At 68.2% G+C, this 14934-nt stretch overlaps 1 protein-coding gene across 5 annotated transcripts in view; it reads left to right on the forward strand.

The window, feature by feature from the left end:
- ABR (ABR activator of RhoGEF and GTPase) overlaps window positions 1–14934 on the forward strand; it is a 55551-nt gene that overhangs the window by 38036 nt on the left and 2581 nt on the right. For all 5 annotated transcript variants that reach the window (XM_068910631.1, XM_068910630.1, XM_068910633.1 and 2 more), the window contains 9 exons: window positions 195–269; window positions 465–562; window positions 671–802; window positions 9934–9993; window positions 10165–10274; window positions 10432–10571; window positions 11512–11646; window positions 12135–12240; window positions 14164–14311. In XM_068910631.1, the coding sequence (XP_068766732.1) occupies window positions 195–269; window positions 465–562; window positions 671–802; window positions 9934–9993; window positions 10165–10274; window positions 10432–10571; window positions 11512–11646; window positions 12135–12240; window positions 14164–14311 (1004 nt within the window). The remainder of the gene's footprint in view (window positions 1–194; window positions 270–464; window positions 563–670; window positions 803–9933; window positions 9994–10164; window positions 10275–10431; window positions 10572–11511; window positions 11647–12134; window positions 12241–14163; window positions 14312–14934) is intronic.

Genomic DNA, 14934 nt, shown 5'->3' on the forward strand with positions numbered 1-14934 from the left:
AGAGGATGCTTGTCCTTTCCCGGCCTTTTGGGGCAGCCCTCCACAGGGGTTGGGGACACTGCAGTGTCACTGCAGGCACCCGACATTTCGGTGTCTGTGCTGGGGCTTGCTATAGGAAAGTCTGTCCTGGGTCTGGGGGCATTGGAGACTGAATCTGAAGACCTAATAACGTCCTTCTGTTCCCTCCGTTGCAGACGACGAGTCCCCAGGACTCTACGGGTTCCTGCATGTCATCGTCCACTCTGCCAAGGGCTTCAAGCAGTCTGCCAGTAAGTGAGGGCGTCCAGGCTGGCTTGAAGCGCTCGGAGGGACCCGCATGAGCTCGGGCCCAACATGGGGCCCTGCTCTCCGCTCAGCGGTCCTGCGGGAAAGGCCCAGGAGCCAGCGGGACCCAGGAGCTCAGTGCTGATGTTCCCTGTGTAGGGACATGTTACTCAGGCACTCAGCTGTATCTTCTTTCCCAGACCTTTACTGCACACTGGAAGTGGACTCATTCGGCTACTTCGTCAGCAAAGCCAAGACCAGGGTTTTCCGGGACACAACTGAGCCTCAGTGGAATGAGGTGAGAGGAGGCAGCAGGACACAGGGAAGGGACTGTGCCCCCTTCTCCCTTCCAGGCTTGGTTTTTGAAGCAGTTCTGGGGCTGAGCCACCCTCCCTCTGCTCCCCAGGAGTTTGAGATTGAGCTGGAGGGCTCCCAGTCCCTGCGCATCTTGTGCTACGAGAAATGCTATGACAAGACCAAGCTCAACAAGGACAACAATGAAATCGTGGACAAGATCATGGGAAAGGGGCAGATCCAGGTATGTGCTGGGGCGTTCCAGGCTTGTGCCTGGGATCGGAGAAGCCCAACAGGCTGTTGTGCCTTTGGGAGCAGAGCGCACGGGTCTTGGCTCGGGTTTGAAGGAGGTGAGGTGGATGGCCACAAGGGATGCACAGTGGTGATCCAGGGCATCATCCCAGCAGAAGGTGGGACAAAGCAGGACAGGATTCTGGGGAGATGGCAAAGCTGGCAGCTGCCCTTGAGCATGCATCTGGCCCCAGGCCCTGGCACAGCTTCCGTGTCGGTCTCTGTGAACACGCATCAGCTGGGGAACCGGGAGAGAAGCGAGCTGGCGTGCGCTGGGCTGGAAGTGTTTCCTTCCTGCCGCCGCGCCGCAGCACAGCCGGGCAGATGGAGGCTGCGGGAAGGGGGGCCGGCTCCGGTGAAGCGGCCGCGATGCTGGCGGCCACCCGCCCCGGGGAGGGCTCCGAGCGTGCAGCCCCGCTCTCCATGCCAGCACAGCCGTCCCTCCCCGCCGGCCGTGGCTCTCCCCCTCTGCCACCATCTGCCTTGCCTGCACCTCCATCAGTGCCGCTGTTATGGCAACGCGTGTTGCCAGGGCAACGGCTGAGCCGCCTCGGATTGGCGGTTGCCAGGCAGGGAGGATGGAGGCCTCGGCTGCCCTGAGATGCTCCCAGGTGAGCAGGGCGAGCAGGGCAGGAGGAGGGGGCCAGCGTGGCCTTCGGCAGGCTACAGGGAGGCCCAGGGCAATGGGAGATGGTTTCGGACAGCGGTGCCCCATGTAGTGCCTGGCGAGGGACCTCCAGTCTGGCTGCCTTCCCCCCTCGGCCAGGGACAGTGTTGCTCCTGGGACATGTCCCCCGACCCGAGCCCACTTCAAAGGGCCCAGCGTGGCTGCCTGCTCCGTGGGAAAATGCCTGAGGGCAGGTCCCCAGGGAGGAGGAAGGAGCCTGAAACGTTGCTGCTGGGAGGGAGGCGCTATGGGGAGATGGGTCCATGCATGGTGGGAGACAGGGCTCAGCTTTGCCAATGGCTTGTCCCTGGCAGAAATTGCCCCACCGTCCCCCTCCTTGGGGACAGGGGTGGCACTGGGCCCGACGATGCGCAGGAGGGCTGCGGCAGGGAAGGGACTCGGCACCCCCAGGGAGTCAGCCCAGCTGCACTCTCGGAAATAGCCTGTGTCAACAAACATGAGTCACTCTGGGGGACGCGGGGGTCGGGACAGGGACAGCACCGCCCATCTCTGCTGTGCAAAAGTCGGGGAGGAAGAATGGGAGTGAGGAGGCCTTGGGGCTGCCGACTGCAGAGGGGGCCTGGCTGGACGGAGCAGTGTCCGTGGGGGCAGGCTCGAGGCTGTCACCCGATGCCAGAGCCTGGGGCAGGGGCTGGGAGGGCTGCGCTCCCCTCGCACTGGCCCTGCTATGGGACCTGGCTGGGTGACGGGACAGGGACACACAGAAGCAGCACGGATACGGCCAAGACAGATGCTGGCTGCCCGTGGGCGTCTGGACTGTGACCAAAGCCTGAGACTGCTTCCTTGCCCTCTGCTCTGGGCTGTTGAGGCAGAGATGCTGCCCTGGACGGTCCCTACCCAGGATGGTCCCTGGGCTCTTCATGAGCTGCTGCTGGTCCCAGTTAGCAACAGGAGTGGGAGATACTGGTAATGCTGGAGCCAGTGGCTCAGCAAAGACCCTTGGCATGTGAGGGACTGCCAGGATGGCCAAAACCTCCCATTGCCGTCCCCATGTGCAGCAGGCGCCGTGCCTGCTGCCAGGCTCTAATCTGCTGGTTCAGGCACGTGGGTTGGCCACGAAAGTAGCTTAGTGGCACCCTGGACCCCGGGGCTGGCGGGGGGACACTGGGAGTGACGGCACTGAGGCGAGAGGCTGGGGCCGGGAGGAGCCCGCCAGCCTGCCTGCAGCGAGCCCAGGGCCAACCCTGGGGAGCAGCAGCACCCGCTCTCTGCCCAGGTTTGCTAGGGTGGCTCCTGCTCAGCCTGGTGATGCTGTAGCTGCAGTAGTCGTGTCCTCTCCAGAGCTGTTTGCTCCATCACTGGTAGAGCCAGTGTTTATCCCCTAATGATGGGGGCACGGAGGGAGTGCAGGGCTGGGGCTGTTTGGGGCTTGCAGGGAGTGCCGACCCTTGGAGGGAGTCTGGGGGTGTCTGAGCCCTCGCTCTCCGAGCTTAGGCAGGCTTTGGTCTCTGCCCCATTCGCTCTGCACCTCCAGGCTGCAGCAGCCGGGCTCCCGGCGCCCTCCCTGAGACGTGCCGAGCATCCCTGTCCCGGCCCCCGGTCGCTCGGGGGCAGGAAGGCTGCAGTGGGAAGCAGATGGCTGCTCCCAGGACTTTCCCCGTGCCTCGGCCTCTGCTGTCGGAGGCCAGGCGGGGGAGCGGGTCAGCGTGCAAAGGGGACACCGCAGCCCCTCTCCCAGGGGAGCAGCGGGGAAGCCCTGCCGGTGTGCAGGAGACAGGGGCAGGCTGACACCGAGGGCATGGCTGGGGACGGGGCTGCGGTCGTTGCTCCGTGGCTGGTGGAGGGAGCCCTGTGCCGCAGGCGGGACAGCAGCGGAGCTGCGTGGGCCCTGCCGCCTCGCCGACTGGTCCGTGGGAGGGTGCGTCTGGGCGTGGGGTGGCTCCCGGCTGGCGTTAACCCCCTTCCGCGTGCCGTCCCCGAGGCCGGGCCGCCACGGGGGCCGCTGTGCCACAGGGGTGCAGGGGTGCCGTGTCCCCAGCATGACGGGGCTCAGCCCGGCTCCGAGCCCATGGCAGCCCTGACAGCCGGGCGGCCCCATTTGGTGCTGCCAGCGCTGGGTGGGCCGGGCTGCCCGGTGCCGCAGTGGGAGCAGCCCACCAGCACATGCCGAGGGGAGAGACCAGTCTGGCCCCGGGGTGGGCGAGGAGACGTTGCTGGCAGGCAGGGGTAACGGGGCCAAATGGAGCAGCCCCTTCCCGGTTGCACAGCCCCCGTTTGATGCGCGGGAAGGAGACGTGGCCGTTGCAGCGGAGATTGTGGCCAAGGCGCCTGGCGCGGGGAATGGCTCCACGTCCGGCCGCCCTCGCGCTGGCCCAGCAGAGGCTCTGGAGGGGGCAGGACCGTGGTGTCGGGGCTCTGCTGCCACCCTGGCCCTGCGAGGGGCCACAGGCCTGGGTGGCCGAGGGCTGGATCCTGCCTGGCGCCGAGCCCTGGATGGGGCAAGGGGCAGCGCGAGACCCTGAGCTTGCGCTTTGCGACGTCTCTGAGCTCGCACCTTGCAGCGAGCACCGGGGCATCGTGGGCAGGCAGAGGCTGTGCCAGGGCAGCGGTGCTGGCAGCGTCACCCCTGTGCCCCAACCTCCATCCCCGGCGGGGACAGGCTGCCCCGCGGGGTCCCAGCGCTGTGCCCACATCACCCCCCGCAGCGGAGGTGGCAAGGGCCAGGGCAGGCTGGGGAGACGTGCAGGGGCACCCCAGGCCTGGCAGGAGCCCCCGGAGGGCCGTCTGTCCCTGTGCCCTCGCCCTGACCAGCAAGGCCAGCCCGGTCCCCGAGGCCAGCCCGGCTCCCCGAGGGGCTGCAGATGCTTCGGCCACTGCAGCACGGCGCCTCTCCGACCACGTCTCCCGCTCGAGCAGGGAAGCGGTTAACGGCCGCCGGCCGTGGCGGGGCTGCGCAGCCTGTCCGAGGCTCCCCAGCGAGGCCGCGGCCGCGGCGGGCGGCGCGGTGAGAGTTAAACGCGTGGGGGACGCGGGGGGGGGGCTGCCTTTGAGTCACTTCCTCGGAGGGGGAGGGAGGCTTTTGGGGCTGCCGAGCCGCCTGCCGCCCGCCCGCCAGCCCGGCTCACGCCCTGCAAGATGAGCCCTGCCTGCTCGCCGCTGCGCCGCCGCCGGAGCAGCGCTCGCCTCTCCGGGATGAGCCGCCCCGGGCACCGCTAACTTCCCTCCGGCCGCAGCGGGGATGCCAGCGCTCTCCTAGCCCAGCCGGGGCCGTCCGTGGGCCCGCCAGCTGCCCCCGCCAGGGCTTCCCTGCTGTCTCGCGTGCCCCGGAGCTGAAGCGGTCGCGATGACGGACGTGCTGGTGCAGCCGGACTGCAGCCCCGGCTCCGGGTGCGAGCGCCTGGAGCACGGCTGCCTGGAGCGAGTCGAGGAGGCCGACGGCAAGCGCCCCGCCAACACGGGCGCCCGCCTCTGGGGCAGGGTGCGCAGCAAGCTGCTCCGGCAGAAGGTGCCTCTCTGGGGCGCGGGGGACGGAGCGGGGGGCAGTCGCGGCGTGCAGCCCACCGGGGCCGTGCCTGGCGCGGTCTCGTTCACCCGGTGGCTTTTTGGCTGGTGGCTTGGCTTGCGTGGGGAGAATCGGCCGGGGCTCCGGGTCCGGGGGTGCCTCAGTGCACCCTGGCCGCGGGGAGAGGGCTGCGCGGCTGCTTTGGGAGCTCTCCGAAGTAGTCGCTCTGCTGGGTGCTTGTTGTCTCTTCTCCTCTGCCGGGCTCTCCCCTTCGTGTGCCGGGGGGTGGCCACGTCCCCAGAGCGGCAGGTCGGTTTTGTGCCGGGGTGGCTGGGCGCCCCGGAGCTGGCCGCGGGCGGCGCGGAGGCAGCGGGGAGGAGACGCGTCCGGGCCGGGCGAGGGACGGGGCACCGCGGCCCAGGGCCCCGTGGAGGTTGGGGAGAGCGCCCTGGCTCTGCCGCGGGGCTCGCAGGGGAGGCAGCGCTGCTTGCGGGCTGCCCGGGGCCGGGCTCCCGGGGAGCCAGAGCCCCCAGCACCCGCGTGCCGGGTCTCAAGACGGGCGTTAGGTGCTGCTTGTTTTGCCAGCGCCCTTGATGCGTCGCAGGCGCCTCTGAGCCCGAGCTGGTGCTGGGTCGCAGCCGTGTTGCAGCTGCGTTAGCAGGCGCCGTCCGTCTTTGGGGGAGGACAAAGTGCAGGGGTGGGCACGGGGCTCATGAGGGAAGGGGAAGCGCCGTCGCGGGCTGCCTTGAAGCAGGGGGGCGCGGGGAGCCGGGGTTCCCCCCTGCAGAGCCCTCTCCGCGGGGAGGTGCCGGCTGCGGGCACGTGCGGGCGCAGCCTGTGCACCCCGGGGCCGAGGGCCGCCTGGTAACAGCGCTCGCCCGCTTCCCGGCAGGGCTGGCTGTGACGCAGCGGCATTAACCTCGTTTTTGTGCAGCCGCCGCTCCCGGAGAGCGGATTAAGGGCCGGCGAGGGCTGTGTTGGGAAGCCGCCCGTTGGCTGCCGTGTCGCTGGGTCAAACCCCGGGGCGCTTTTGTTTCCCTCCGCTGCGCGATTCCTGCCCGCGGCTGCTGCCCGGGGCACGGGGCGGATGGGTGAGCGGGGCTGCACGGTCCCAAGACATCCTGCAAAGGAGCCCGGGCCTCTCCCAGCTGGGAACCAGCCCCCGTTTGTTTTTCTGGATGCGAGTGGCTGTAACGCAACATGCTGAGCCCAGCGGCTCTCGGCCCCGCGCGTCCTGCCGCGGCCAGCAGCTTCCCCGCTGCCCCCTTTGCTGCCCAACCGAGAGGCCCTGAGGCTGCAGGGGAAGCGCCGGCGCTCGGCCCCGGCGGGACGGGCACCGTCCGCAGCCCCGGCGGGTCTGTGCGCGGCTCCCGCGAGGGCTCCCAGCACGCTGCGGGCACGTGCCACCTCTCCGGTTGCTATCGGCCGGGGCTGTGCATTGCCACTTTTTGGGGGCCCGTGCTTTGCTGGCGGTGTTGTTGGCTAGTGCGGGGGCTGTTCTGCCCCCGCGGCGCGGAGCAGCTTAGCAACCGCCTGGTTCCCTAGCAAAGGAGGCGTTGGGGCTGCGGCGGCGGAGGGGAGCGTCCCCTTGCCCACCGGGGCTGGCGCAGGCGGGGGTGCAGGTGGGTGCAGCCGGGGCAGGGCCAGGCTGGGGCACCCGCGGGGGCCGTGCTGATGGGATGAGACGGGACGCTGGCTGTAGCAGCTCCCCTGGGATGCAGCCGCCGGGGTGACGCAGGGCCTGCCGGACGCGGGTCTGCCGTGGCGGAGACGGTCTCGCTGGCTGAGTCACCGGCTTGCTCACGATGGCTTCGCCCAGGGCTGATGCGTTGGGTGACCTCATGGGCCTGAGGAAGGGACGTGCCCAGCCCGGCAGCCCCTGCCCTGCCAGGCCATCCCGCCGCACGGGGCCCTGGAGAGCCGCCACGAAGGTTTGGAGCCGGCCGAGGTCATGCGAGCTCCTCACCCCGGCGCCCTGGGGACCAGCGGTGCAGCGAAGCCGGCGGCCTGGCCCGGCTGGCAGCGGCTGGGCCTGTCTCAGCGCAGCGGGGCTCCCGCTGCCCACGCAGGAGTTGTATCAGCAGTGCACGGCCCGGAGGTGCTTTGAGGACAAAATCTGAGGATGTGGCCTTGTCTCCTTCGAGTCCTGCGTCCTGCCGCGCACGGGACAAGCAGCAGGCGCAGACGGCGGGCGAGGAGGACTGTGGTGTCCCGCCGGCGCCGGCACCTCCCCGGGAGGCAAGAAGCTCTGCGGGGCTGCCGGGATGCTCATCTCCTGCCGCGCTGCCGCCTCTCCCTCAGCGCCAAGGGGCCTCGTCTTACCACCAAACACCTGCCGTCAATTTGGCAAAACAGGATGATTGCAAATATTTGTGGGCTGCAGCCTGGAGCAGGGGCTGTTTCACCTTGCTGTGGATGTGAACCATGTTGCAGCGGGGAGCACAGTCTCGGTGCCAGCCCGGATGCGGACACCCCGTGGCTGAGAGTCCGCTTAGACCCATGAGTGAGCAGCCCCGGAAAGGGACCGGTCAGCTGGCTGATGTTTGAAGCCGACAAAGCCCGGGGGGCCTGGGAGCGCTCTGGACACCTTGTCAGCAGCCGGCGTGTGTCCGCGCCTGGATGAGGTTGGGCAGCTCTCCTGGCTCCAGCAGGGACGTGTGGGGCACCGAGGCAGCGCCAGGACTGTGACAGCAGCATGTCACCTCTCCATCTCGCACGGGCGCTGTTTCCCCTGGGGCACCATGATAGAGGCCAGCAAGGAGGCTCCCCCCAGGCCCGGGACATCCCTGGGTCGCGCACGACCGCGGCAGCTCCCTCGGGTCGAGGGAAGGCAGGCGGCACCGGCGCCTGAGCCCGGGCGTTCGCCGGTCCCAGCGCCGCGTGGGCAGGAGGTACCTCTGGCACCGCGGGCGGATGCTCCCGTCCGCCCTCCCGCGTGCGGAGCCCAAGCGTCGGCCGCGGCTCTGCTTCCGGCGGGGATGGGGCAGCGTGGCGGCGCCGGGGAGCGCGGCAGGGCTCGAGCGGCGGCGGGCCGGGTGCCCCACGGGGGCGCCGGCGCCTGCCCAGGCTGCGAGGGGGCTCGGGCCGGCCCCGATTCGGGGCAGCCCTGGAAGGCAGGGCAGCCCGGGTGCCACGGGGACCGGGAGTGGGGCGTTTCTGCCCGGCCGGGGGCCGTGGGGGGCCCAGCGGCTGCCGGGGCTCCTCGTGCTCGGCAGGCAACTGTGCGGCGCTGTCGGCCGCCAACCTGGCTTTTATTAAAGCTTGATGCAGAGCCCCGCTAAAACCCTTCCAGATGTGAGCTGCCAGGGCTGTCGGCGCTCGGGCACCCGCAGGACGGGTGAGAAGCGCCTGTCGTTTCCAATTAAAGCCGCGTCGCGGAGCGGGGAGGCGCGGGGCGGCCCTCGCGCCGGCCGAGGGGCGGCGTGCCGCGGCCGGGGGCTCGCGGGGCCGCCGAGGCTGGGGGGGAGCTGGGCTGCGTGTCGGTGCCGCGAGCGGGCTGTGCAGGCAAGAGCGGCGGTGCTCCCCGCCGGGGGGTGTCGGGCCCCGTCGTGCGAGGGAGGAGGCTGCGGCCGTGCCGTGCGGGCCCTGGCGTCCCCCGTGGCGGCCCGTCCCCCTGCCCGCCCGCTGTGGGGGCTCTGGCCCCGGCAGGGGCACGAGGGACTCGGAGCGGCAGGGCCGCGGTTGGCTGCGGGCTGGCTGCAGCCTCGCGATCCCTTGCGTCCAGACGTGCTGCGGGGCCCCACGGGAGCCCGGGCAGCTGCAGCCTTCCTCCCCCTCGTCCCCTCGCCGCTCAGGGCTCTCCCGCGTGCCGGGGGACAAGGGATCTGCGTCGGGAGCCGTTCCCGGGCCGCGCGTTGGGAACCGCAGCCGCCTCACGTGGCCGCAGCCCCGGGGCTCGCGGGGACGGCGCCGGCCTCGGCGGGCGGGCGCCGAGCGGGTCCGGCCTCGAGGCCGGCTGTCGTGGGTCGGCCGGCCCGGCGTCCTCGAGGGGAGAGCGACCCGCCGCAGCTGCGCGCGTGGCGCGAGCCTCGCCTGGGAGCCGCGTGCACGCAGCCCCACGCGCCCGGCCTGTCCCGTCCCCTTCCCGGAGGGGACATTAGTGCTGGGCTCTGCCTTGCTGCCCGTGTGCTGCCCACCCCGTGCATTACGTGGATCGATGGGGACGGATCGATGCCACCAGCTGGGGACCAAAAGCCCTGGAAGGCAGCTGGAGCGAGGGCCGCCGCGGCTGCTCATGGCCGCTGCTGCGGTGCCCCGTGCCCTTAGGCAGGAGCAGATGTCCCTGTCCCTGTCCCCGCGGGAAGGAGAGCTGATACCATGCAGCCGTCCTGGCGCGAGCAGTCCCGTCCCCTCTGGCAGCTGCTGTCGCCTCCGGGCCAGGTCCCACGCTGCCGGGGGGCTGGGACCACTCGGCGTGCCGGCCGGGCGCTGGGCTGGGGCTGCGGGCCTCGGCTGCGGCCCCGCTGCACCCGCGGCACGCGTCGGGGGCCTTGGGAACGCCAGAACCCCGGCTGCAGCGGGCCGGGCCCAAGGGAAGCGTCACAGAGTCCCCTGCTAGCCCAAAAGCCAGAAATAGCAGAGCCCGTCATTCCCAGGGGTTATAAATAGCCTTGGCTATCGGAAGATGTTGTTTTTCTGCATGGAAAAGGCTGCCCTAGTTCTGTTTCCTTAATCGGTCTCCAGAAATAGTCCTGATTCTTGGAAGTTTCTTGCTGCTGTGGTCTGCACTGAAAGGTTGTTGCATGGGGGCTCGGCGGGGGGCTTTATGCTGCCCTGGTGGGGCAGGTGGAGAGGAAGGCCTCCATCCCCCCTGGTCCTTAGGGGAGAGGGTGTCCGTCCGCGGGCCAGGGGCTTCAGTGGCCAGGGAGGAGGCCCTGGGTGCTGGCGGGGCCGGCCTGGGGCCGTGCGCCGCTGCCGGCCTACGGGGATCCTCACGCGTCGTCTCTCCCTGCAGCTGGACCCGCAGGCCGTGCAGACCAAGAACTGGCACATGGACGTGATTGAGATGAACGGGGTAAGCGGGGCCGGGGGGAGACCCATAGCCCTTCTCTGCGATGGCAGCGGGAGGGGAGTCGCTGGCGCCGTCCCAGCTGGGGATTGCGGGGTGCGTAGGGCGCACGGGGGCCGTGCGGTGCATTCGCGCGGCGGGGCGGCACGGGCCCGAGCCCACCTGTGTCTCCCGCAGATCAAGGTGGAGTTCTCCATGAAGTTCACGAGCAGGGACATGAGCCTGAAGAGGACCCCGTCCAAAAAGCAGACTGGTGTCTTTGGAGTCAAAATCAGCGTCGTGACAAAGTATGTCTGGGCCTGGGGGGTGGCTGGTCTGTTCCTTTGCCTGCCCTGGCCTGGCCGCCGTGTGCACGGCTCCCGCCCCAGCTTGGGGGCTGCAGGGCTGGGCTGGCCGCGGCAGCTTCCCGGCAGTCTCTGCTCACGCCTCCGGTTTCTGAGCCAGGCGCGAGCGCTCCAAGGTGCCTTACATCGTGCGCCAGTGCATCGAGGAGGTGGAGAAGAGGGGCATCGAAGAGGTCGGCATCTACAGGATCTCCGGGGTCGCCACAGACATCCAGGCTTTGAAGGCCGTCTTTGATGCAAGTGAGTGGCCTGGCAGAGCTCTTTCCTTCTCGGCTGCGGGCAGCCGCGTTGCTCTGGGAGGGGTCGCAGGCTTCGCTCGCCCGGCGAGCTCGGCAGAGCCTGCGGTCAAAGCAGTGCTTTGGAAAGCCTGTGGGCAAACGGCCGTGTTGGCCGAGCACCCCAGGCCCGAGCTCCGTGCTGAGCTCTGCGCTGAGAGCCCTGCTGGCAGCCCTCCAGCCACTTCCCATGCCACCCGGCCCTGCACGCCGCGGATCTGGCGCCGAACGTGTACGAAACATGCAGGTGTGCCCAGAAAGGGGCTCGGGGCAAGGAAGAGGTTGCAGCTGGGAGAGCAAATGCCGAGAGGTCTCAGCTCGGCGGCCAGGATGAGGCTGCCGGAATTGCCGCCCTGGGGCGACGAGGCAGTGAGGGGAGCAGGCCTGCCGGGCTCGCGCGCTGGCCTCCCACCAGTGCAAGGGTGGCCGCCCCTGCCCTTCCGGCCCCCGCGAGGCTTCCCGGCAGCCTTGCTTTGCCCTGACCTATTTTCAGTGGTGTTTGTGCGTTGCTCTCTTTGATTTGCCTCCACGCCTGGCCAGCTCCGGGGAGACACTGAGTCAGGGAAACATTGCAAATGGATTTGCAAATTGTTCCGCGTGCCGTTGCCTGGGCAGGCTGGAGCCGCTCGGTGGTTCCCGTGCCCACAGTGGCTAAGTGCTGCTCGCTGCCATGGACAGGAGCTGGGTTAATGCTCCTTGTAGTCTGCACATCTCTTTTCCTGGGGCTCAGCAAATCCAGAGGGTTCTTGGTGTGTCTCTGAGTGCCAGCCCCGAGCAGGTGACGACTGCGGAGCTGGCTGTGCTGTCCCTGCTCCCCCAGCCGCGAGCCTGCTCGGATCAGCTGGGGTGCTGCAGGTGTTTGAGAGCAGAGGCAAAGGTGTCATGCATGGGTGCTCCCTGGACAGATAACAAGGACATCCTTGTGATGCTGAGCGACATGGACATCAATGCCATCGCTGGCACGCTGAAGCTGTACTTCCGGGAGCTGCCTGAGCCTCTCCTCACTGACAGACTCTACCCCGCGTTCATGGAGGGGATTGGTAAGTGTTTGGGGATGAGCAAGGGTTGGGTGCCCAAGCACAGCTCTGCTTGGCACCACCTACTCTGAGGCTGGAGACTCTGCAGGGTCCTTCCCTGCATGGCGCAGGCTTGGCAGGCTGCTGGGCAGCGTCCTGGCCGTCCTTGGCCCTGGGATCGGGATCGTGGTGTTGGTCCTGGGGGGTTTGGGCAGAGCCCTGCGGGTCAGGGTTGGCTGCAGTGAGGAGTCCAGCCATGGCGGGTCCCACTGCTTCGGAGGTGCCACCCAACTATCTGGGACAGGCACCCTTGCCAGCACCATTGCTGGAGGCTGGGCACCCCTTGGGACATCCTGGGACCGGTCCTGGCAGTGGGTTTAGTGCAAGACTTGCTGGTATTGCATCCCCCACCCTCTGACATCCAGCTGCTCGTGTGCGCCTGTTTAATGGTCCGGTGACCCAAGATGCAGAGTTTTGGCAACTCGTTCTGAGCTCTCTCTCCTTGTCGTCAGCCCTCTCAGATCCTGCTGCCAAGGAGAACTGCATGATGCACCTTCTCCGCTCGCTGCCTGACCCCAATCTCATCACTTTCCTCTTCCTGCTGGAGCACTTGAAAAGGTAACAGCTCGGCTCACTGAGCAGAGCGAACGGCAGCTCCCAGGGCCTGCCCAGCACAGGCAGGATGCATGCAGGACAGGCCCATCTCGCTGCCTTGCTGTGGTGCTGGGGACGGGAGCAGAGTTAGAGCGGCTGTGTGCGTCCCATGGGCTGTGCACGGTGCCTGTGCTCCCTGTGGCTGTGGGCTGCTCCCTGACAGGGGGCAGATGGTGCCGCGCTGGTGCGGCGTGGGGCTCCGGGTGGGCAGTGTGGCCCTTTGCCTCTCCCAGCGCCTCCGAGAGGTGCAGGGCCTGGGATGGTGCTGTGGGGTGGCCAGGGTGAGGACTGGGAGCTGCCAGCACAGGATACGTTTGTGGGCGGCAGTGCAGCCCTAGAGAGTCAGCTTTGGTGCTGGCTGCGCCCAGCCCCAGATGTGCGCCCAGCCCCAGATGTGCGCCCAGCCCCAGATGTGCGCCCAGCCCCATCACCTTGGGCTCTGGTGCATTCGTCGAGAGCAGCGGCCAGGCCTCACGGGCTGCAGTTTACTCCGGCTCGGATACCGTGAGCCCCTTTGGCTGATGTCGGTGTTCTTCCTAGGCTTCCTGCGGCTCCTCTCCATGGGCCCTGTGGGATCCTGGAGGGATCCTGGGGCAGTGCTGCATAGCATGGCCCTGCAGAGCAGCCCCAGGGGTCCCGGGGCCACCGCTGACAGTGCCAGCGGGGACCCTGCAGTGCGGCTGAGCAAGGCCGCTCACGCAGGGCCACTCTGCAGGCAGCACACGTCCTTTGGCGAGAGGCAGCTCTTGGCTGGCTCAGCCCAGCTGTGCAGCTGGTCCGACGAGCTCTCCGCAGGGACCGGCTGGCCTCAGTGCAGGAGGAGGTGTCAGTTTGGGGCTGTGCGGTGTCACCCTTAGCAGGAAAACTGAGTGTCGCATCCCTTCCCACCACTCCTGGGCCCTGCAAAACAAGTTGCAGTAATTCCTGTAACTTGCCGGCAGCGTGTGGCCAAGCCCCAGGAATGCTCCAGCTCTGCGGCAATGGCCTCGCGCTGCACGGAGTTGCTGGTGCTGGAGCGAGTGCAGCAATGTGTGGCTTGCCAAGCGGGTTCAGTGGCTGTATCCCTAATTGTGCTCCCATGCCTGCTTCGTCTTGGCTGAGCCTGGCTCTGGCTGTAGCTGGGAGAGTCCATCCGAGCCTGGGGAAGGGCCGTTTTGGGGCCCCAACCCTGCAGAGGGCACAGGGCTGTCAGAGGGCCACGATCCTGCAGGCAGGACCTGGCCGGGGAGCTCGCCTCGAGTTTGGGAACAGGGCTCGCGGCTCATGTTACTTGCATCATGAAACGTTTTTCTCTGGTTTGGCTAAAACCAAACAGAAAAAGTGATTGCTGCTGGGGGTGGGGGAGGAAAATCCATTCGGTTTCCATCCTGAGAACGGGGCACAGCCAGTTCCCACATCTGCTCCCCTGGCCGGGGCTCAGCGGCGCAGCCTGTGCCGGGGGAGCACAGCTGCCTCCTAACATGGCAATGTTGTGGCCCTGGTTCCCGTGGTGAGGGCTGGCCGCGGGCCACCAGGGCTGGAGGGGTTGGCAGCGTTTGGGGGAGTAGGTGCAGAGCTCCCCGTACCCTTCAGAGGCTCGGGAAGGGTGGAGGCTCGGCAGCACATAAGCAAGCGAGGGTTTGGTCACTGCCACATCACAGCCGGGGCTCGCAGCCAGGCCCGGCCGGCTCCAGCGGAGGCCGGGTAGGGGGCAGAGCCGCCTGCCCTGCAACTGGTTTTGCCGGGGGCTGCGAAGGGCGATTGCAAGCAGCAGCTGCCCCGCAGGGGCTGGAAGCCGGGAGAAGGGAGGTGAGCGCTCAGCCCCCCATCGCCCCGTGGCTGCATTGCTCTGGGAGAAAAACATTGGGGGGGGGGGTCTCACGCTTGCTCTCTCCCTCCACCCTCCAGGGTAGCTGAAAAGGAGCCCATCAATAAAATGTCACTCCACAACCTGGCCACAGTCTTTGGGCCGACATTGCTGAGACCTTCGGAGGGGGAGAGCAAAGGACATCTCACTCTGGCCTCCGACATCTGGTCGCACGATGTGATGGCCCAGGTAAGGCTGCGCGGGGTGTGCTGGCCGCGCAGGGACACAGCCCCCCGCCGATGCTGCCCTGCCCTGGCCGCTCGCTGACACTCGCGCGTGGGCCTCAGGCAGGGAGGGAAACGGCCCCTGCAGTGGGGCAGGCCCAGGACCCTGCTGCACCCTCGCACCCGTTCTGTGATTCTGTGGCTCACCCTTCCCCTGTCCGTGCACACGACTGTGTGCGTCACCCTGGCCTGGCCAAATCCTGCGCAGGTCTGGAGGGCTGCAAGAGGAACCTGCTGCCTGTCACAGGCGGGGCCAGCCCTGAGCTCCCCACAAAGCGCTGTCCCTTGTCCCTTGGGGGGCCTTGTCCTCCCAGCTCACTCCCCCGCCCCATCCCGGCAGCGTGGCTGGCAGCAGCGTGCGCGGCCGCAGCTGCGGAGGTTGGCGCTGCCCCAGATGGTCCTCGCTGCGAGTGCTCGTCCCCATGCACAGGCCTGGAACCAGGGGGCACTCTGCGACCAAGAGCCGAGCGCAGGCTTGCAGGCGCAGTGCTGCTGCGGGCTCACCAGGTGCCACTGCAGGTTGCACTAGCCCAGGCCCTCTGGACACTCATGGGAAGGGGTGGCAGGCTGGAGAGGAGGGTTTTTACC

The sequence above is a fragment of the Struthio camelus genome, chromosome 16 (assembly GCF_040807025.1).
Source record: "Struthio camelus isolate bStrCam1 chromosome 16, bStrCam1.hap1, whole genome shotgun sequence".
NCBI classification, from domain to species: Eukaryota; Metazoa; Chordata; class Aves; order Struthioniformes; family Struthionidae; genus Struthio; species Struthio camelus.